This window comes from Anastrepha obliqua, chromosome 4, assembly GCF_027943255.1.
Source record: "Anastrepha obliqua isolate idAnaObli1 chromosome 4, idAnaObli1_1.0, whole genome shotgun sequence".
Lineage (NCBI taxonomy): Eukaryota > Metazoa > Arthropoda > Insecta > Diptera > Tephritidae > Anastrepha > Anastrepha obliqua.
Window position 1 is genome coordinate 10000001 of NC_072895.1, and position 19926 is coordinate 10019926.

The window sequence follows — 19926 nt, forward strand, 5'->3', positions numbered from 1 at the left end:
CTATCTCAAGTCACAAATCTTACCTTCGTTTAGCTCCAGTCGAAGTTTGAAGTCCATAGCACGTTTGGTTCGTATTTTTCGAAAGCAAGTAATAGCTTCGTGAGTTTGAGCAAAACCCGATGTGCGAGGATTTGTTGTCTTGCATTCAAGCAATGTCAGAGTCAGCTTGTCGCAATAGATGAGTTCTACAAACTTATATTAAGTACGACACTGAGGGCTGAGATAAATAAAGCAAACAGTGGGCGGAGATGAATGGGAAGCGGTTAGCGGAAGAGAATATTGCGAAAGTCGGAACAAATATGCCCGGCATCAGTCATTGCAAATATTTCGGTGCCGAGCACAAAATGAGTCCACAGTTTTGCACCTATGCTATAGCCTCAATATCACCACCGTCAACTCTTTCAAGGCGTCAAGAAAACTACAGCCGCTTCTAAACGAAACGAGTTGCCACCTTGAAAATGTGATACCTACCGACATCGCAAGCAAAATTGCCGCAGCACGTACCGCAATCAGGCTGAGAGGTTTAAACTGCAGGTTCGACCTGAATTACGGACACTAAAGTATCCTGATAAACTTTGGGTTCATCTCCCTGCAAACCGATCAGTGTATACCCTCGCTTAGTCCTAGCGGAATATTCTGCACCCACATTGCATTAAGGGAGAAGTGGACTGAGTGCAACACTTGGAGATAGAGCTTGCTGAACTTGTTCAACGGATGGCGCGAAGTTGGACGAAAGGGTTGGAGGAAGAGTATTCTGCGAAGAGCTCCTTATAAGACTCAAACTTAAGTTACCGTATCACTGCAGTGTATTCGAAGCAGAGGTAGCCACAATCAAAGTAGTAGGTAATTGGCTGCTCACTACTAGAATAACTATTAAAAGAAGAAAGAAAATAAATATTTACTCCAATAGCAAAGCGGTTCATTCGAAACTGGTCAGGGATCGCCTGGTTTCACTTTCGATGACTTCCGAATGTTTTAAACATCTTATCTGGGTACTTGGTCATGGCTACATTGCAAGAAACTCCGAAGCGCACGAGCTGGCCAGACAATCGACTTGTGAATCGACTAGATTCTCAGCGAAAAAAGAGGATTTGGATCTTCTTGACAACCTGCGTTCTACACCTGAAACGTTGGGCTTCGCGTCATTCCACGTAGCTTCCCAGCGAAAGAAGTGAATTGTGATCATCTTGACAACCTACATTCTACTCCTGGAGCGATAGAATTCGCGTCAGCTCAGCGAATGTTGGGCAATATACAAGCCAAGAGTGCGGATGCGTTCGAGGCATCTTCTGAGGATGGTAAAATCTGCAACAAAATCTAAACAAATACCTACTCTGACAGTCAAGCGGCAAGTAGGGCTCTGGGCTCGATGATGGTATGCTCGAGATTGGTCGGGGTAATGCTAGACTTCTCTTTCGATCGCATCCAAATCCTTTGATATTAGGCTCAACTGGTTACATAGTAGCAAGTAGATCACGAAATTGCTCGACGCAAGCGCTAACAAGGTTTCCCTTGGTGAGTTGTGAGATGGTTTTCGCGTGGAAAGAAAGAATTGGGATCTCCTTCACTATTTCTGGGAAGATGTGCTTTGCGTCAACTCAGCAAAAGCGAAGCAAGTACACAAACTTATAAGATCGCGGCACTCTTCTGCCCACATGTAGATCGGAAGCGCTCAGCAGAGATTCTAAGCTGAACAAAGTCAAAAAAGTTTTCAGTTCAGCTCAACTCTTTCAACTCGAGGTCACTGTGATATGTTTGCGATAGAATACACTCCAACTACGTGCTTATTTTTACGTATCTCGCATAGCACCGATGGTGGTTAGTCACCAAGCTGTGAGAACAGAATGAAAATATCTGAAAGTAGCAAAATAAGTGACCTTAATGGAACGCCCTATGTAAAATGTGCGAACTCAGATTTTGCTTCTACTATTTAGCGAAATCGCCAGTAGTCAGTAACTTTTTCCGCATATTTGTAAAATAGAAAAGCAGCAAAATAAAATAAAACCAATTTACTTGAAGATAATCATTTATATTTAGTAATTAATAACCCAGAACGTGCACATCACTGCCAACCGGGTGCAAATTGGCTCATTCAGCACTGGCGAGAGTTATTATAAAAGCACGCCACATACTCTGAACCCTCTCAGTACTACCTCTACGTTTTTCCAGTGAAATTCAAAATACGCGGTTACTTTTCTGTTTCAAAATGGGCAATAAAATTTATTTAATGTTTTTGCTCGTCATTTTCAGCTTCGCCACAAAGGCAACAGCTCGCCCACAAGCACCAGGTGAGAGAGCGGAAAAATGTCATAAATAAAGTTCCAATGATAATATTCTTTATTCGAAGGTTCTACGTGTGGGCCAAATTCCCAATATACAACATGCGGCACTGCTTGCCCAGCCAAGTGTAGCGATAATCCACTATTGGGACAAGTTTGCACTGCGCAATGTGTCGTCGGCTGTCAGTGTAATCCAGGTTATGTGCTGAACAATGCCGGAAATTGTGTGCTGAGGAGTGAATGTTAATGAATGCTCACTTGGAATACCTGAGTGGTGCTTATTTCTTAGAAATCATATTTTTGGAAATCATTAATTTGTAAAATTTTTGTATTGCTAAGAGATCCAGAAGCATGCAGAGAGAAATCTCTCAGAAGAAATGAAAAACGTCAAGTTTGATTAAATAAAATATAAACATAAAAGTGAAGTATATTTTGATGACACTCTGAGACAATTCAACAAGCAGCTGGTCACTCCAGAGGGGAGAAAATGGCTGAGTGGCATGAACAGACCCAATAGATTGCTAAAAATGGATTTCTTTTTCCGTGTTTACTCCTCTCGGGAGCATAGGGCCTCGACAAGACTCAGTCTTGTGTTGGTTTCGTTAATCTATTTCGGTATCTGGCAGGGTGGGTGATTAGCCTGCCTCTGAAATGGAATTATCACAAACTTTTTCTTCCAAATTATTCCACTAATACATCTAACAGTCTTTCGGTGTGCTTGTCCGAGCTCGTTTTTGGCCATCGCCCCTCCATCACACTTCTGGCTGCAATAGTAGCATCAGAAACTATTAGTGAAGTAAAAAGTACTAAGCATTTCCCACCACCTGTCTGTAATTAGACAAATCTATCAATGCATCGGTTTTTTTCTGTGCCTATTCGTTGCGGCCAATGTGACAAATATTCGTAATAAAGTAAAATTCATTCGGACAGTTCAAATTGTTCCGATATATCACATATGAGTGTACACAAGCTCGCCATTCATGTATGCACAAGTGAATATTTCATTCAGATTTCTAAATCCTTTGGCAACTGAAATCGTGGTACTGAGCCTAAAGAATTTTAGTATAAATCCGGCGCGGGCTATAGCGATATTTGGTACCTAATTTGCCTATATAAAATTTTCACCATCTTACGTTCGATATTCGTAAGCACTTCTTTGCGACGACTTTGATAATGTTTGGGCTCCCTTTTCCCATGTAAATTCTTCAGAGGTAGTGCCATTACATTTTTTGCGATAGTCAAGCTGCTGTGGAGGCACTGACGATGTCATGCTGCAGATCCAAACTGGTCAACTTCTGTAAGGGGGAGATCAAATCTCTCGCTGTGCAGATTACATTTGTCTGGTCTGGGTTTTAGGACATAGGAACGTAGAGGTAAATGAAATTCCTGGCCTGGCTGATGAGCTTGCCAAGAAGAGGTCGACTGTATTGGGCTCAGAAGGCTCCTCCCAGACATTGGCATCCCCTAGACTGTTGTTAAAGAGTAATTATATATATATAGTTGGCGCGGACACCCTTTTTGGGTGTTTGGCCGAGCTCCTCCTCCTATTTGTGGTGTGCGTCTTGATGTTGTTCCACAAATGGAGGGACCTACAGTTCCAAGCCGACTCCGAACGGCAGATATTTTTATGAGGAGCTTTTTCATGGCAGAAATACACTCGGAGGTTCGCCATTGCCTGCCGAAGGACGACTGGTATTGGACAAATGTTTTTTTTGTTTTTATTAATTTTGGTTTCACCGAGTTTCGAACCACGTTCTCTGTGTGAATTCCGAATGGTAATCGGCATTTACTTTCGCACCTACCCATTCGGCTACGGCGGCCGAGTAATTGCAAAACTTATTTCTAAGTAGAGCCCAAAAAAGATGGAGCTCCATTTATTTGTGTGCTATTTCGAGAACCTATTGCCTTGGTACAATAGACGCAGGGTGCAGATAGCTCTGGCGATTTCTCGCCATTCAATTTCCAAACTCGCAGCTGCGTTCTTCCGGTCATTGAATGATCGAAAAACACGCAGGAAAGCTCGGACTAAATGGCAAAATCCCCAATGAATTTTGTGAAAAGTTAAAGATATTTAATTATGTGAGCCCAAGTGAATATATCTTCTGCTCAAATATGAACGAGACGTTATCAATAAAACGGTCCGCGGATGACATATGGCAAAAATAAATTTTTTGTTTTTTGGTAGGACCGTTATAAGCTTACATGGAAAATTTCAGCGTGATATGTCACATAGTTTGTTTTCTGTGCTACTGTAAACCAGTCAAGCTCGAGTGTGTTCTTCGAATTCTCTTTTATGACTTCAATTTTCTCAAAATGTTTTCCACGGAGCGGCAACTTGAGCTTGGGAAACAGGAAAAAGTCACATGGAGCCATATCAGGCGAATACGGTGCTTGCGGAACGATATTAACATTATTTTTGTTCAAATAATCGCGAACAAGACGTGAAGTGTGAGCTGGTGCATTATCGTGATGCAAGAACCATGACTTGTTGTCGCACAATTCCTTCCTTTTAAGACGAATGTTCTCGCGCAAACGCTTCAAAACGTCTAAATAATATTCAGCGTTAACCGATTTTGCGATTTGTGCGATTTTCAAGCACAATTTCCTTTACTTTTCCGATGTTTTCGTCGTTTACTGATGTTGCTGGACTACGTTCATGAGGCAAGTTTTCAACCGAACGATTTGTACCACTGGAAAACACGTGCACGCGATAGAGCAGAGTCCCCATAGGTTGTCTGCACCATTTTTAAGGCGTCTGAAGCCGAAATTTTGTTGGAATAACAAAATTTCAAACAAATTCTTTGTTCAACTTGAATTTCCATCGTTACATTCGAAGAACACACTCGAGCTTGACTTGTTTACAGTGGCACAGAAAACAAACTATGTGACATATCACGCTGAAATTTGCCATATAAACTTATAACAGTCCTACCAAAAAACAAAAAAATTATTTTTGCCATATGTCATCCGCGGACCGTTTTATTGATAACGTCTCGTTCATATTTGAGCAGAAGTTACATTAGGGTGGGTGAATATGTATAGAACGATTTGTCTCTTTTAAAATTTGAAGGCCTTAAATTAACTTTAGAGCTATACTTTAATGGAGTTTTTTTCTTAGAATTCAATGCAGAATCCGAATCTACTAGGAACGAAATAAATCGTGCTATTTAAATTGACCCATCCTAATGTGCATTTGCATTTATGCTTATTTTGTTTTTACAGAATTTAAAAAATACAGAATTATGTCCGACAGGAAAGGAAGGCTGCTTAGAATTTGTTTCAAAATTTTACCAGAATTTTTACACAACAAAAGATTGTAATCCATGATTTAAGATCGCACAAACTATCCGGCTTCATTTTGCCTATTTGAAAAAAAACGAAAAAAACATTTCTTATTCGTTCAAATTTTTTGCACTTGGCTAGCCACTCTAATCATTAAAAAATCCAAAAGTGGGTAATTTAAGAAAGAAAGCCGGTTGAAGATTCATCGGGTATGTAAATGGGTGGTTTAGGAAATATGGGCGCCGGACAAATGGTCACAAGCAGCGCATACAATTCAAAGTCGCGCTTGCTTATAGTGCAAAAAAAAAAAATTTTCTTTTTCCAGAAGAATTTACTTTTGCTTTTCGAAGCATTTACTCTCTCGAACGCCACTTAACGCCCAGTTAATAATTTTTCATTTACCATCTGATCTTTTATACGCACGTACAATGATAAGCAGCCATATGCAACCTCCCAATAAGTACAAAATCGTAGCGATGATTTCGAATAATCATAAAATACAATGGAATACACGAGTATACCTGATGGAAAATATTTTTCACATTTTTGAAGTTGGTAACTTTTTTTCCAGCTTTTGCATTGCTAAACTCGTCACAAAATACTTTCCGGTACTTATCAAAACATCCCACAATGTTGATATCAAATGTGTGAATCCCAATTTGGGTTGTAAATCACTTGCAATTGGAAAACCCTATCGGTATGTGCACAAGTACGTAGTGCAGATTGTAGTTGAATAAGCACAGGTGTGAAGATGAAATGACGTACGATAAATGATATTGATTATGATCAGCATATACATATAAGTACATATACACTAGGGTGATTCTTGCTATTCCAACCTTAGAGCCATACAGTTTTTATGGCGAAAATTTGTTGCACAAATGCAGCGAAAATCAATGATTTAAATTTTATGAAAATTATCGATTGCTCCGTTCGAAAATTTGGTAAGTTTATCAACGGCTGTTTCACAATTAAATCATAAGGGAATGATGTGCATGAAAAGAATAGCCGGCTCAGGAAACTTCGGAAAGGCTAGAAAGCATTATAATTTGTTCACAATAACTCGTTATCAACTTTTTCGAGCTTAGCTCCCAAAATGTAATTGAAAAGCGAGATTGCCCGAACAAAATTTCTCTCCCGAAATCAAAATTTTTCTCCCGATTATAAAATAATCCTAAATTATGAAGACACTTTTTGCCGTAAAAGCCTCAATTTTCTGTATTATCGACAATTATTAAAAATAATGTAAGAAGAAGCGTCAAAGTAAAAACAAAAAAAAAAAAAATGGACGCCGGAGAGGTAAGAGGCTTGCAGACATAATTCTAATAAAAATGTTTGTCCGGTATTACTAAATATGCTTCATTCGCACTAATACCCTTTTTGAGTGTTTCGCCGAGCTCCTCCTCCTATTTGTGGTGTGCGTCTGGATGTTGTTCCACAAATGAAGGGATCTAAAGTTTCCAGCCGACTCTGAACGGCAGATATTTTTATGAGAAGCTTCTTTACGGCAGCAATACACTCGGAGGCTTACCAATGCCTGCCGAGGGGCAACCGCTTTTAGAAAAAACTTTTTCTTAACCGAGATTCGAACCTACGGTCTCTCTGAATTCCGAATGGAGTCGGCTTGAAACTGTAGGACCCTCCATTTGTGGAATATATATATATATATAAATAAAGTAGGCGCTAAAACCCTTTCTTGGTGTTTGGCCGAGCTCCTCCTCCTATTTGTGGTGTGCATCTTGATGTTGTTATATATATATATATATATATTAGGGTGGGTCGAATTAAAAATCGCTCAATGCTCTGTGAAAATCGTATTCTAGGGATCAAAATAAGAAATTTTGCCGAAGGAACCATACCTCTAAAACGAGTTCTGATGTCCCCCAATTTAGGACGAACTTTTAGTATCTTTTGTGGGGAGGCAAAAAAATCGCCCATTGCTCTATGAAAATCATATTCCAGGGATCAAAATAAGAAACTTTGCCGAAGGAACCATACCACTAAAACGAGTTCTGATGTCCCCCAATTTGGGTCGAACTTTTAGTATCTTTTGTGGGGAGGCAAAAAAATCGCCCATTGCTCTGTGAAAATCATATTCTAGGGATCAAAATAAGAAACTTGGCCGAAGGAAACTTTGGGTCGAACGAAAAATCCCACTTTGACCCATTTAGAGTGCTCCAATCGAGTCCAAATGTATGACCGACCCCCACTAACTTTGGACGGCCGATCCACCCATGCCAGTGGCACACCCCCTGGAACTCCCCTGGGGGGTTCCCCATACAATCATTTCAAAATATCACCACTTTTGGCCTTTACATGAGAAAATCAGCTAAATGGCTTTGTTTTTTCTTTATTTTTATTTATTTATAATAATATTTATTATTTATTTATATTAATATCTATTTTTTCTATTAAGAAATTTATTTAGTCAAAACATATGTAAATGAAAAAATTAATTTAAGTGAGTTATAGAAAAGAAACTAAAAAGTTCGACTCAAATTGGGGGACATCAGAATTCGTTTTAGAGGTATGGTTCCTTCGGCAAAGTTTCTTATTTTTATCCCTAGAATATGATTTTCACAGAGCAATGGGTGATTTTTTTTCCCCCCCACAAATCGACCCGGCCTAATATATATATGTATATATATATATATATATAATAGAAATCATATTTTTAAAAACATACTGCAAAAATTAAGCAAAATCAGCAAACATAAAGTTTATATTTATATTTACTGGTTTATTCAAAAGAAATCTTATACGAATAGGTAGTCAAATTTACTCTCATAGTTTAAAACTTCTCTTTTGGCGAAAATATTAATATGAATCAAAACATTGGTCCATTTAGATTTATTGCGATTCTTAAGAATAGTATTTCAAGTTGAATCCTCTAGCTGTCATTTACTTTGCGCATAAAATCTGCAAACTGTGAAAAAGCTAAGCAAGTAGCTAAGTGCTGCATTTACTATCGTGCTGTTGCAATGTGGCACCGTTCTAATAGTTTTTTACTCGGCACAAGCGGGTAAATATTGCAGTTCATACTTTAACTTAAAAAAAAAATAAAAAATTTTAACGTCACTAGTCACAAGATTTTCGGGACTCTCATCTCTGATCGTTGTACAATATAAAATAAAATATAAACATTTGCAAAATTGCATTGATCGTCATTAAAATTACGTATTTTAAAAATTATATGCAATTATTTTTATCCGTCTATCTTGAATCTCACGGAGCAACTCTCGTAGCCTTCTGAAAACTGTGATTCACAACCATGTTGAAGTCCCCTAAATTAGCAATACGAAACGCTTCAAAAGCGATTAAAGGTGAGTATTGGCAATGGTTATTCATGATTCCACTCACATATAGCCATCTGTATTTTTGTTTTTTTCTGACCTCTTTTTAGATTGTCGCAATGCAAATATAAGAAGAAAAGTGTTTTCCAATAAGAGGTGTTATTTTGATAAAAGATCAATGGTTTCTGGTTGAAAATAAACGTTGTCCAAGTCAATACCATCCAATTCCGGCCATAAAAAAATCTTTAATCATCTCTCGATAGCGTAATCCATTCATCGTAACTGTTGCTCCAGCTTCATTTTCGAAAAAGTAAGGTTCAATGACGCCGCCGGACTATAAACCGCACCAAACAGTCACACGTTGAGGATAGAGAGGCTTTTCAAAAAGAACTCTTGGATTTTCTTAGCCCCAGATCCGACAATTTTGCTTGTTGACGAAACTACCGAGGTGGAAATGGGCCTCATCACTCAAGATGATTTTTCGATGCAATTCCGGATCATGTTCATGCATTTCAACGACCCAATCAGCAAAGATACGACATTTTTGATGATCGGCCGACTTGGGTTCTTGTTTTAACGGAACTTTATAAGCCTTAAGACCCAAATTTGTATGCAAAATACGGTGTAATGACGTTTGTGGAATGCCTAATTCCAATGAACGACGAGGAATGGACAAACTTGGATTTTCTGCAACACTTTCGGCTACAACAGCAATATTTTCGGCTGTTCTTGAGCGACGCACACTGGGGATTTTTGTACAGAGATGCGGAAAAAAGTATACATCCCAAAAAATATTTACATTTTTACTACTAACGAAGTTGTATATATTTGTGTATGAAAAGAACATGTTTAAAAACTATTTTTTTTTTTTTAATTTTAAAAAACAATTTTTTTTTTAATTCATAACACAGGATACATGTAAGTTCATAATTCTGAATTACCCTCAAAATGTCAAAACAAAATTAAAAGTGTGTCGTTATCATTATGCACACACTAGAAAGCGTTTAGTTATTATCATTGCCAAAAAAAAAAGGCAGTGGCGCCTGGTGGCACCTGGTGGCACCTGCAATTGATTAAAACTGAAAGAGACGCTATTAAGGAACACGTTGATACTAGTTTCTGACCGTAGGTAAATGTAGCTCAACTTGCAGATCCAAGAATATGAAGGAATATGATTTTTTTTTTTGTTTTTGTAAAATTAATTATAAATAGATAATCAAATGCTTCACAGACTTTGTTCTTCCGGCTAAAATATATAAAAATATCGTACCCTAAATGAAAAATAAAAAATTGGAAGTCGGATCAAGCAAAAGGAAAAAAAACCACCTTGGGCTTTGAAGTTTTTTCTTAGTCAGTTCAATACTATAAAACAATTATACTTTTCACATGTCTATAAAAAAAAACTGTAAGTCGGAATTTAGTAATTCTTTTTGATTTTATTGTTGGTTCTATTCTGGAATTTAGAAATACCATTAAACAATGCGTAGGTGGTATGTTGCAAATTTGACTTTCTTCCGCTAAATCCCCAGTGTGCGACGTGCACGGTTTTTATTCTTCACATCCCTAACTTGTCCCAACAGCTCGAATTTTTTCATCAATTTCTGTATTGCGGTCCGACAAGGTGCTTCACGATGACCCAAAAATGTTCGAGTTTTACGAACCGTCTCTGCCAATTGTTCACCATTTTTATAGTGAATTTTAATAATTTCAGTGAGTTGTTTAAGCGTGTATCGTTCCATTTTTATTTATGGCGTAGTTTCTGCTTGTCAAATATCAAATAGTGACAGCTTCAGAAGTGACATCTACCGAAATAGCGGGCTATTCAAAATATCACCTGTTATTGGAAAACCCTTTTTCTCCGCAAGTACGCAAAAAAATATCAATTTCTTTTTAATTTTTCCAGTGAATTTTCTAGGGTTTAGTTTTTAATTTTTTTTGGTAGTTAGGTGATGATTTAACCTCTTAAGGGGGCTGGAAATTTGCGTACTCGCCACTAACTAAAATTTGATCCTAGAAACCTGTTTCAAAATCATTTACGATCATACAAAGAGAAAATTTATTACAATTGGTTCACAATTGCCCTTTCTAGGATTTATGAACAAAATTTGTTGAAAAATCCCCACTGTGCGCTTGCCGCTTTTGCCTTAAATACCACAATTTTTTTTTACTGTGTTGAAGTTTTCCTAAATTTTTTTATTTCCTAGCTTTTGTCTGGTCTAAAGTTGGTCTGCATTATTTGAAAATACTCCGGAGCGTTCGAAAGCAAGTAGCTAAACTTTAAATGCGTTTTTCTCAAAGTTATAGTTTGAACTGGTGATCACTGTAACTTAAAACCGCTTCAATAAAATATATACTACTTTTGAAAAACATAAAAGACTCGTGCCTGATCGAAGGATTTTTTTTTCAAAAATTTCGATTTTTTTTTTTAATTAATTGCCAATTTTTTCTCGAAAATCTGGAAAATATTTTCTGAGGCCCCCATATATTTAATTTTGAAATGAAGCTTCGATCAGGCACAAGATTATCTATCAATAAAATTAATTTCTCTTGTCTGATTGATTTCAGATGAATCTCCAAGGACTTGTGATGATCACCGCCAGGAACTTCTAGGGAATCGGGTTCCACACAAACAGCGATAACTTTTACAATTATTAATTTTTTTTTTTTGAAATTTTACCAAATTCAAGCCGAAACACGATGTATTAATGCAATGTTTTTTTTTATAAAATAAAGTAGCTGACTAGCAAAAAAAAATTATTGAAAATCATAATTTTTTCGGGCCTCTGGGCTAAAGGGTTTGAATGTTTAACAAAAATGTTCCCCACAAAATTTTATTAAGGGTCTTCTCAGAGCAAAGCACTGTGCGGTAACACAAACACAAAGTTCCAGAATTATTTTTTTATAACCCTTTTTGACTTTTCATTTTTGCAATAGCGAAAAAGTCGCAGCAGGGGACATCTGGTTAGTGCTGTAACTGCGGCATGATTAAATTGTAAAAGTCAGCAATATTCATACAGCTAACCTCTATAACTGTCAGAAATAAACTAAAAATGCAAATAGGCTGATGAAACAACAACGGAAAGCGAATTTACACTTTCACACAAATGTAACCCACGCAATTTGAAAACTCAGCTTTTTTTAATAAAAACTCATATACACACAATCATATATTAATATAAAAGTCTGATAGAAGTGAGTTATTAATTAGAAATCGTCTACCCGCACGATGCTCATAGAGCTTACTGAAAAATTTACATAAATAAAAGTTTTGAGAAATGTTGTCAAAACAATTGTGGTTCTTAACTTGTTCAGTAAACTTGTGCCAATCGATCGCTGCTTCAAACATGAACAACAAAATCTGTTTAATATTTGCGCTCACCCTTTGCTTCATTGCTTTTATATCAGCCAAACCGCAGACAGGTAGTTGAAAAAATATTAAATGGGCATCTCTGATTATACCTTAACTAACTTTTTGCTTTCATATATTTACCCTATCGTGGCGCACTTCATCGTGTTTATAGTACTTGAGATGAATGAAGGTATTTGGAAAAATATTGTGTGGAAATATTGTGGCATTATAACTAATACTCGTATTTCCATTCATTTTTTTAAAGACGGTTCCTGTGGCGAGAATCAGGTGTTCCGAGGTTGTGGTAGTGCTTGTACACCCAAGTGCAGTAATCGTGATGAGGTAATTTACTGCACCCAACAATGTCTCGCTAGATGCGAATGCAAGGACGATTATCTGGTGAACTTAGCTGGAAAGTGCGTCGCACCGAAGGACTGTTAGATGAGGACCAAAGTGTCTAAAGGGATTACTTACAAAGGAGCAAAGAAGTTAACAGTTAAAGTAATGGGACTAAGCAATATAATTGTGAATAAACTATAATAAATACTAACAAATCAGAAACCAGCTGATGTTTAATTCTAACTAAAATTTATTTATAAAGTAACACCACCACCCTTCACCTTTGCTCCTAGCTGGAACCATAGGAAATAAAAATAATAACACTACCAGTAGATTTTGAAGTAGAAAAATTGAATTTTTTGTTAAGTCTAAAGCACAGCTAGGTTCTTAAAACAATGCTCAGTTGATACTCTAGTGGAAGACAAGCTTTAAACGATTATATTAGCGATGCTGTGGTAACTCCGAGAAGCTATTCGTAAGTGCTCGCAACCTACGTTCGGTCGCGTTTTCCGTGTACCCAAATTTCTAAACCGGGGGACCATATTAATTCCGTACTTTTACATAAACCGGTTCGAAATTTGCAAGTGGATTCACAACTAAATTTTATTTATTCATTTTATTTTTGAATTTATTTTTTTTATTTAATATATTAATCTACTTATAACCTATAGAATATACGTTTCTTTTGAAGTGAAACTTCTTAGTCGTCGATGGACGAGCCAGAATGGAGAGTAAAATTCCAAGGCCATGCAACGTTTTGGACATTTTCGTTCCGCGAGAGAGAAAAAAGATACATATAACGTAGTGGAAAAGGAGAGAGAGAGAGAGCTATACCTTATATATATCTTAGATACACTTTAGCCTATTTTTCCTGACTTTTTCCTTGTGGTTGCTAATTTCTAGTGAGAAATAACACTGCCTGCTTTTTGGTGCTTGTTTGTTGGTGCAAACTTGTAGGAAATATATATTTTGGTGCCTACTTTTTGGCGCTTATTTCCGTTTCCTGGCTAATGCTTGTGCGTACTATAAAGTGCTATCCATTCCGGCGTCGCATTTATTGGTATTGCCTTGCGATAATTTGTGCCGTTGCTGCGGTCCAGGAATCGCTGCGTTTGTGCGGGTGATAAACGCTCGGAGTAGTACGCGTTGTTACCATGGTTTTTATCCGGCATTTACCTACACCGGTTGACCCTTCTCCGTTTTTTTGTAAATTTTTTCTATTTGTATTCTTTGCTAATGTTTTGAATTTATTTAGATATATATTCTTTCTCTTTCATTCTCTCTCGGGTCTCTCCCTCTTTCTTTCTCTACTTTGGAAGTTTCACTTCTGTTATAGGGAACTACGCTACACGCACTTTTTTTATAGCGATGATTGTCTATCTCGTGACAGAGTTCATGAGTGGTTTAGATGTTTCAGAGATGGTTGTGAGGGCATAAATGAAACTGAAAATATGAGCCGCTAAAAACCGGTAATCGCTGAAAAATCCATCGAAGTTATTCGTCAATTTATTAAAAATGATCCGAAATCATCGTTGAAATTCATGGAATCGGAGTTAAATGTCTCCAAAATATCGGTTTATCGCATTTTAACTGATCATTTGGGCTTAAAAGGTCCGTGACCGTTTCATTCCGCACAAGTTAACTGAGGACCAAAAATTGCTTAGAATTTAACATTCGAAAGATCTCATTAAAGAGGCGAGAAAAGACGAGAACTTCCTCTACAACATTGTAACTGGTGGTGATGAAACGTGGTCTTTCGAATATGAACCTGAAACTAAGCGCCAAAGTGCTGAATGGAAGGCCACAGACGAGCCACCACCACCCCAAAAATCGCCTTTGGAGACGAGCCAAACCGTCAATGGAATTTTCTATTTTGGCGTTTTGAAGCGTTTGTCGCATCGCAACCGGCGTATTCGCCCTGAATACCACGAAGGAGGAAGCTGGCGTTTACTGCATGATAATGCACCATCTCTTCGATCCATCACCATCATTCACTCACCGTTTTCGCCTGATATGGCTCCCTGTGACTTCTACCTATTTGGAAAATTGCACTTGGCTATGAAAGGCAAACGTTTTGCGTCCGTCGAGGCCATCCAAAAGGTTTTTACCGACATCAATGACCTGAAAAACTCTTTCGAAAAGTTTTCAGATCCCGCAAAACAGAGTATCGGGGCCAGAGGGGACTATTTGGAATATAGATTAGACTTGTTTCTTTTGGACCTCACCTTGTAGTTGAGCTTCTAGTATTTCACCTCCTACAATTTGTAAGATTAACGATTTATGCTGGTTGGTAGGTAGGTCTGGTGGCTGTCAATATGACACACTTAGACCTGTCGTGGGTCCGTTGTGATGTGATTTATGTAAGTACGAATGCAATTGCAAAAATACCAATTTATTTTATCTATAGCTGAATAAACATCAGTGTAACATGAATACGCAACTTATTTGGAATCATAGCCCTTAAAACATATCAGTGGCATTTTAATTAATAGATAAAGTAAATGAGTGTAAATATATTTTTCTTTACTGTCTTTTGGAATTTTATATATGTATGTATGTGTGTTAAGGCAGGTCAATTTGTATGGAACGGTTTTTCGACATATTTTCTAGCAGATTCGAGTTCTACATGAAAGCCTAAGAAAAAGTGTAAAGCTCTAAAGTCAGTACGAAAATTGAGAAGAAGTAATGGCAAACAAAAAAAATATCCCCTTACAATATTAAAAACTTCATATAATTGGCTTTGTCGCACCATCATTGGGTGCTTTAAATCAAAAATTGATAAAAAATAAATTTTTTGTGCTAAAAAATCCCCAAGTAATTGGCGCCTTTATTACACCCTTTATTCGGTGTTTGGCCGAGCTCTTCATCTTATCTATGGTGTGCGTGTTCATGTTTTCCCACAATTGGAATAGCTTTACGCCGCCTCCGAACTGTGGATGTGGAATGAGAAATTCATCGCTTTTGAACTCATTTTTCACTAAAATTTAATTCTTTAACATCTTAAATGCCTGAACGGAATCGACGAAACCCAAATCAGCTGTTACATCATAATCATCATTAACAATTTCAGCAGGCTGGCTTGCATTTTCGCCTTTATTAAAGAACAATTGTAAATGTACGGAATTTTCTCTTTGTTGACTTCCATTGTTAACACCCGTAATTCACAACTGAATGGAGCAAACGATTTTTTTAGTAAGAAAAGTCAACTTGACAACGAGCGTATATTTTAAATGGTTTGAACGACAATTTACGAGATATCGATCACTTCAGCCATCTACCGAGAAAATGATGCATTTGTTTTTCTCCAAACGAAATTACTTTTAATTGTTTTTTACTATGTTCTTGTGCCTACTAGGCTTTGAAATGGTTTTTGAAAATTATGGCAGGTCATCAATAAATTTATGATATTCCATCAAAACTACGCTTCCAGACTTATTGCTGAATATTTTTTCCCTTGGAGAAAGTAAATATAAATTTGTAAGAGTTAAACAGAAGAAAGTGGTAAAGAAGTGTAGGTTTCTGAAAATTTAAAACATGGAAAAAGAAAGATTTTGAGTTGGTCAACAAAAGTTGTAAATATGAGCTGCGCGTTTCCTAATTGTTAAATTTGGCAAAAAGTCAAGCGTAATTATAGAGCAAAATGGATGGCAGAAAGGTCTAGAATCCATATACCATTCAGACCACTTATTTGCAGATAGGCCCAAAATGGCGTAAGGAGTAGGAGCGGCTGCCTTTTGTCCGCAATTTGATTTCCAAAAGTCTTTCAGACACCCAAATTACTATAGTATATTTCAAGCTGAAATCTATGCTCAAAAAAAGTGGCTTAATTGACTCTGAAATTAACTGCTCTTAACGCTCGGATAAACATTTTCTTTGATAGTCGAGCGGTTATTAAAGCAATTGTGGCTCCTTGCACTAACTCAGAATGTGTTCAACAATGCGGATCTGAAATAGATAAATAGGCTTTGCCTGAAAGAAATAGAAGGAAATGAGAGAGCTGATGAGTTCGCTAAGACAGATATTCGCTTGCCGAGATTGAGCACGTCAGACATATACCCATGACTCTCCTTTCTGAAAATGGAACTAAATGAGGAACTAGCTTTGGAAACGCAGTCGATATGGGAACACGCAACCTCGTAAAAAACTGCCATAATTATGCTCAGGATTTCGAATGCGTAAGCTACAAACTATATTTTTTCACTCTCTAGAAACGACTGCAAAATATTGGTTGGAGTACTGACAGGACACTGTCTCACACCACATCACACTACCAAATTGAGATTACTCCAGAGCGATGCAACGAAGCGAATGCTAGGGGTTCTTTCGAACACCCACTTCGCCAATACCCTGCTCTCTATAAAAATCGATAAACGTGCCTAGGATCAACACTATGAATTATATAAAATAATATCGTCGACTTCAGATACTGGTAGATGCTAGTGGTATAGCAACACAATGGACACTAGGGGTCTAAGCGAGAGCTGTTTACAGATTAGCCAGCACTACCTAAGCTAACTTTCCTAAAGAAGTATTTTCGAATTAACTTCTAAAGGCCATTCAATTGGCTGTCAATTGGTCTCAACTTATCTCAGGTAATTTATTTAGAAATCAATTAAGCTCGACTCATCTCTATGGGGTATTATAGGGGATTCAATGGTATTTGCGAACTTAACCACTTTACTGTTAAATGTCGTTCGAATCCAGCTGGTGAAAAAAGGGAATAGTTCACTCCATATAAAGAAATTAAAAGCATTGGTACTGATCGCAAGATAGAATCATTTCTGTTGAGCATTTCTTCAATGTAAAAGCGTTTTATGTGGGAGAAACTTTTCAATCTAGTGGGCAAAAAACTTTAAAAAAATTAAAACGATTTTTCAGCCACTTCAAGCTGAGTCTCAGTATATTAAAATTCAATGGGTCCTAAAATTATATACGCGAAATTTTTCTGAAAATTTTTGTTAGGAATTTGGAAATATTGTAGAAAATTTGTTCATTTTTTTAAATTTGCACAAAGTTTAAAACTGGGATTTACGTGGTTCTCGTTGGAGAATAAAATAGGAAACAAATAAATGTAAAAATTTGTCAATAAGGCCTTGTATAGTAATTATTAAATAGTTTGAATCTTTGTGAAATAAACAAAGAGTCAAATAAAACGACCTCCGTACCCGAATGGGTTGATGCGTAACTACCATTTCGAAGTGCATAAGTTCGAATATCCGTGGTTGAAACACCAAAATGAAAGAAAACATTTTTTCTAATACCGGTCGCCCCCCAGCAGACAAGGGCAAACCTCTGAATGTATTTTTGCCGTAAAAAAGCTCTTCATAAAAACCATTTGGCGTTCAGAGTCAGCTTAAAACTGTTTTTTTTTTCATAGGCGTTGTGGTAGTGCGCTACCCTCAAGTGACATTCTGAAACCAGGCTGAGCCTGTTTCTCTCCATCACCTCTCGCCGCGGGACAACCGTCAAGTATTACTTCGCGGGGAGGGAAGGCGATTAGTCGCCGTTGCTGTGTCGCAGTCTTTCCAGACGCCTCATCTCTTTCATGATCTCGGCCACTAAGTCGCATGCCACATTCCACTGTTCCTTCGAGCGCAGCATATGATGTACGAATGTTTCCGGCGAAGGAGGTTCTTCTGGTGAACGTCCTCTAAAATGTTTCCATCGCTGTAGACGCAATAAGGATTGTCGTCGTAGTTAAACCTGTATAGATATGCTTTGAAGCATCTATGTCCATTCAAAAACTGGGTCAGGTAACCAAAGCCTCTTTAACCAAAGCTTTAGGTTGGGATTGCATCTGTGCGTCCAACGCCCTTTGGCCGAGTTGACCCACCTAGTTTGCCACCCGTTGATGCAATTATATCGTAACGCGGCCCGAGTAGACGGACTTATAGGTCGCTGTGCTCTCCCTGTTTGGGCAGTTTCCATTGCTAATATGCCTAGCGGGTGCATGCCAGATATTACTAAGACTGGATCTTCTAGAAGCTGACGGCGATTTTGTTTTGGTCTTCGTACGTTTAACATCAGCCTCGACAGCGCCGTTGTGGTGGTGGATGCTCTTTTGTTGGCGTACTCGAAGTGTGATTTGAAAGACAGCGTTTGGTCTATCATTATTCCCAAGTATTTGATTGCGGGAGGGGTCGCTATGTTGAAGTCTCCGATTATAATTTTCAGCTTTAAATTGTAGATCCCTCCATTTGTGTGAAATAACATAAAGACGCACGCCACAAATAGAAGGAAGAGCTCATCCAAACACCTAACAGAAGTGTACGCGGCAACTATTTATTTATTAATTTTTTTTTGTTGAAATAGATCTTTTATTTGTCGAGGGCATTTGATATAAAGAGATCTGTAGCTTTTTATTTATGGCACAGAAAACCGAAATTTATATGAGTAATCAATTTTGATAAATAAACAAGATGTTAAATTTTTCATGTGCACTTGAGAGTATTCGGGATCAACATCCATATTTATAAAACAAAAACACTTGCTTTATAGAATTTTCACTGAATTTTAGAGAGTTATGTCTCGGGACCATCCCGAAATTTCAAGATTAACTTGAGAGTACTCGGGATTAACATCCGTATTTTTCACTGAATTTGAAAGAGTTATGTCTTGGGACTAATCTCAAAATTTCGGGACTAGCTTGAAAATATTCGGGATTGCCATCTGTAAAGTGCAGAATTATTATTTTCTTTATAAACATCTGCCTGCACAACGCTCACAGCGCAACTTGCTTGCTAAAAATCTGTATATAAATAAAAGTGCCGTGAGATGCAGCTAAAACAATAGTCTTTCTTAACGCTTTCAGTTAACTACTTTCAATCGATTTCTGCCGCAAAAATGAACAATAAAATCGTTTTATTATGTCTCGTTGTCGTGTGCTTCATCGCTTCCGTATCAGCAAAGCCGCAGAGAGGTATTTGTAAAAAAAAGAAAATATATACGAATATTTGGAATTATAGGTAGCAGTGATTTATTGTTGCATAAATTCAAGGTGGGAGTTGTGGCAAAAATCAAGAATTCACCAACTGTGGCAGCGCCTGTCCACCCAAATGCGATGACGGTAATGGTCCGACGATTTGCACGCTACAATGTATAATTGGATGCCAATGTAGGCGTGGTTATTTGCTGAACTCTGCTGGGCAGTGTGTCGAACCAAGAAAGTGCTAGACGACAACAAAAGTGTTCAAATGATGTGAGTTACGACGTGTGCAAAGCAGTTATAAGTTTATGTAATGAAATGAATTATGAAACTGATTTGTGAATAAAAGAAAATGAGTACAATTTTCTTAATATAACAATTAGCACTGTTTTATTTGTTAGCTCACACCAGCTTACTCGAAATTTGAATCATCCGCATGTTGATATACGTAAACTTACA

General features: G+C 37.5%; 4 protein-coding genes across 4 annotated transcripts in view; 3 read left to right on the forward strand and 1 right to left on the reverse strand.

Annotated features, from left to right (window-relative positions):
• LOC129245214 (serine proteinase stubble) overlaps positions 1-19926 on the reverse strand; it is a 55515-nt gene that overhangs the window by 26473 nt on the left and 9116 nt on the right. The gene's annotated exons all lie outside the window — the stretch shown is intronic.
• On the forward strand, positions 2136-2704 carry LOC129245216 (chymotrypsin inhibitor-like). The gene is made up of 2 exons (XM_054883255.1): positions 2136-2288; positions 2348-2704. The coding sequence occupies exons 1-2, from the start codon at positions 2207-2209 to the stop codon at positions 2524-2526; spliced, it is 261 nt and encodes an 86-aa protein (XP_054739230.1). The 5' UTR covers positions 2136-2206; the 3' UTR covers positions 2527-2704.
• LOC129245215 (chymotrypsin inhibitor-like) lies at positions 12157-12730 on the forward strand. Its single transcript, XM_054883254.1, has 3 exons — positions 12157-12274; positions 12376-12393; positions 12469-12730. Exons 1-3 carry the CDS (start codon positions 12199-12201, stop codon positions 12642-12644), a joined length of 270 nt encoding a protein of 89 aa, XP_054739229.1. The 5' UTR covers positions 12157-12198; the 3' UTR covers positions 12645-12730.
• LOC129245217 (chymotrypsin inhibitor-like) lies at positions 19319-19846 on the forward strand. The gene is made up of 2 exons (XM_054883256.1): positions 19319-19461; positions 19540-19846. The coding sequence occupies exons 1-2, from the start codon at positions 19386-19388 to the stop codon at positions 19713-19715; spliced, it is 252 nt and encodes an 83-aa protein (XP_054739231.1). The 5' UTR covers positions 19319-19385; the 3' UTR covers positions 19716-19846.

Bases quoted from the DNA above. Each gene is read 5' to 3' on its own strand.
- LOC129245217 (XM_054883256.1), top strand. From the start codon at position 19,386: ATGAACAATAAAATCGTTTTATTATGTCTCGTTGTCGTGTGCTTCATC. The intron at 19,462-19,539 runs GTATTTGTAAAA...CATAAATTCAAG, and splicing joins ATCAGCAAAGCCGCAGAGAG to GTGGGAGTTGTGGCAAAAAT.
- LOC129245215 (XM_054883254.1), top strand. From the start codon at position 12,199: ATGAACAACAAAATCTGTTTAATATTTGCGCTCACCCTTTGCTTCATT.
- LOC129245216 (XM_054883255.1), top strand. From the start codon at position 2,207: ATGGGCAATAAAATTTATTTAATGTTTTTGCTCGTCATTTTCAGCTTC. The intron at 2,289-2,347 runs GTGAGAGAGCGG...CTTTATTCGAAG, and splicing joins AGCTCGCCCACAAGCACCAG to GTTCTACGTGTGGGCCAAAT.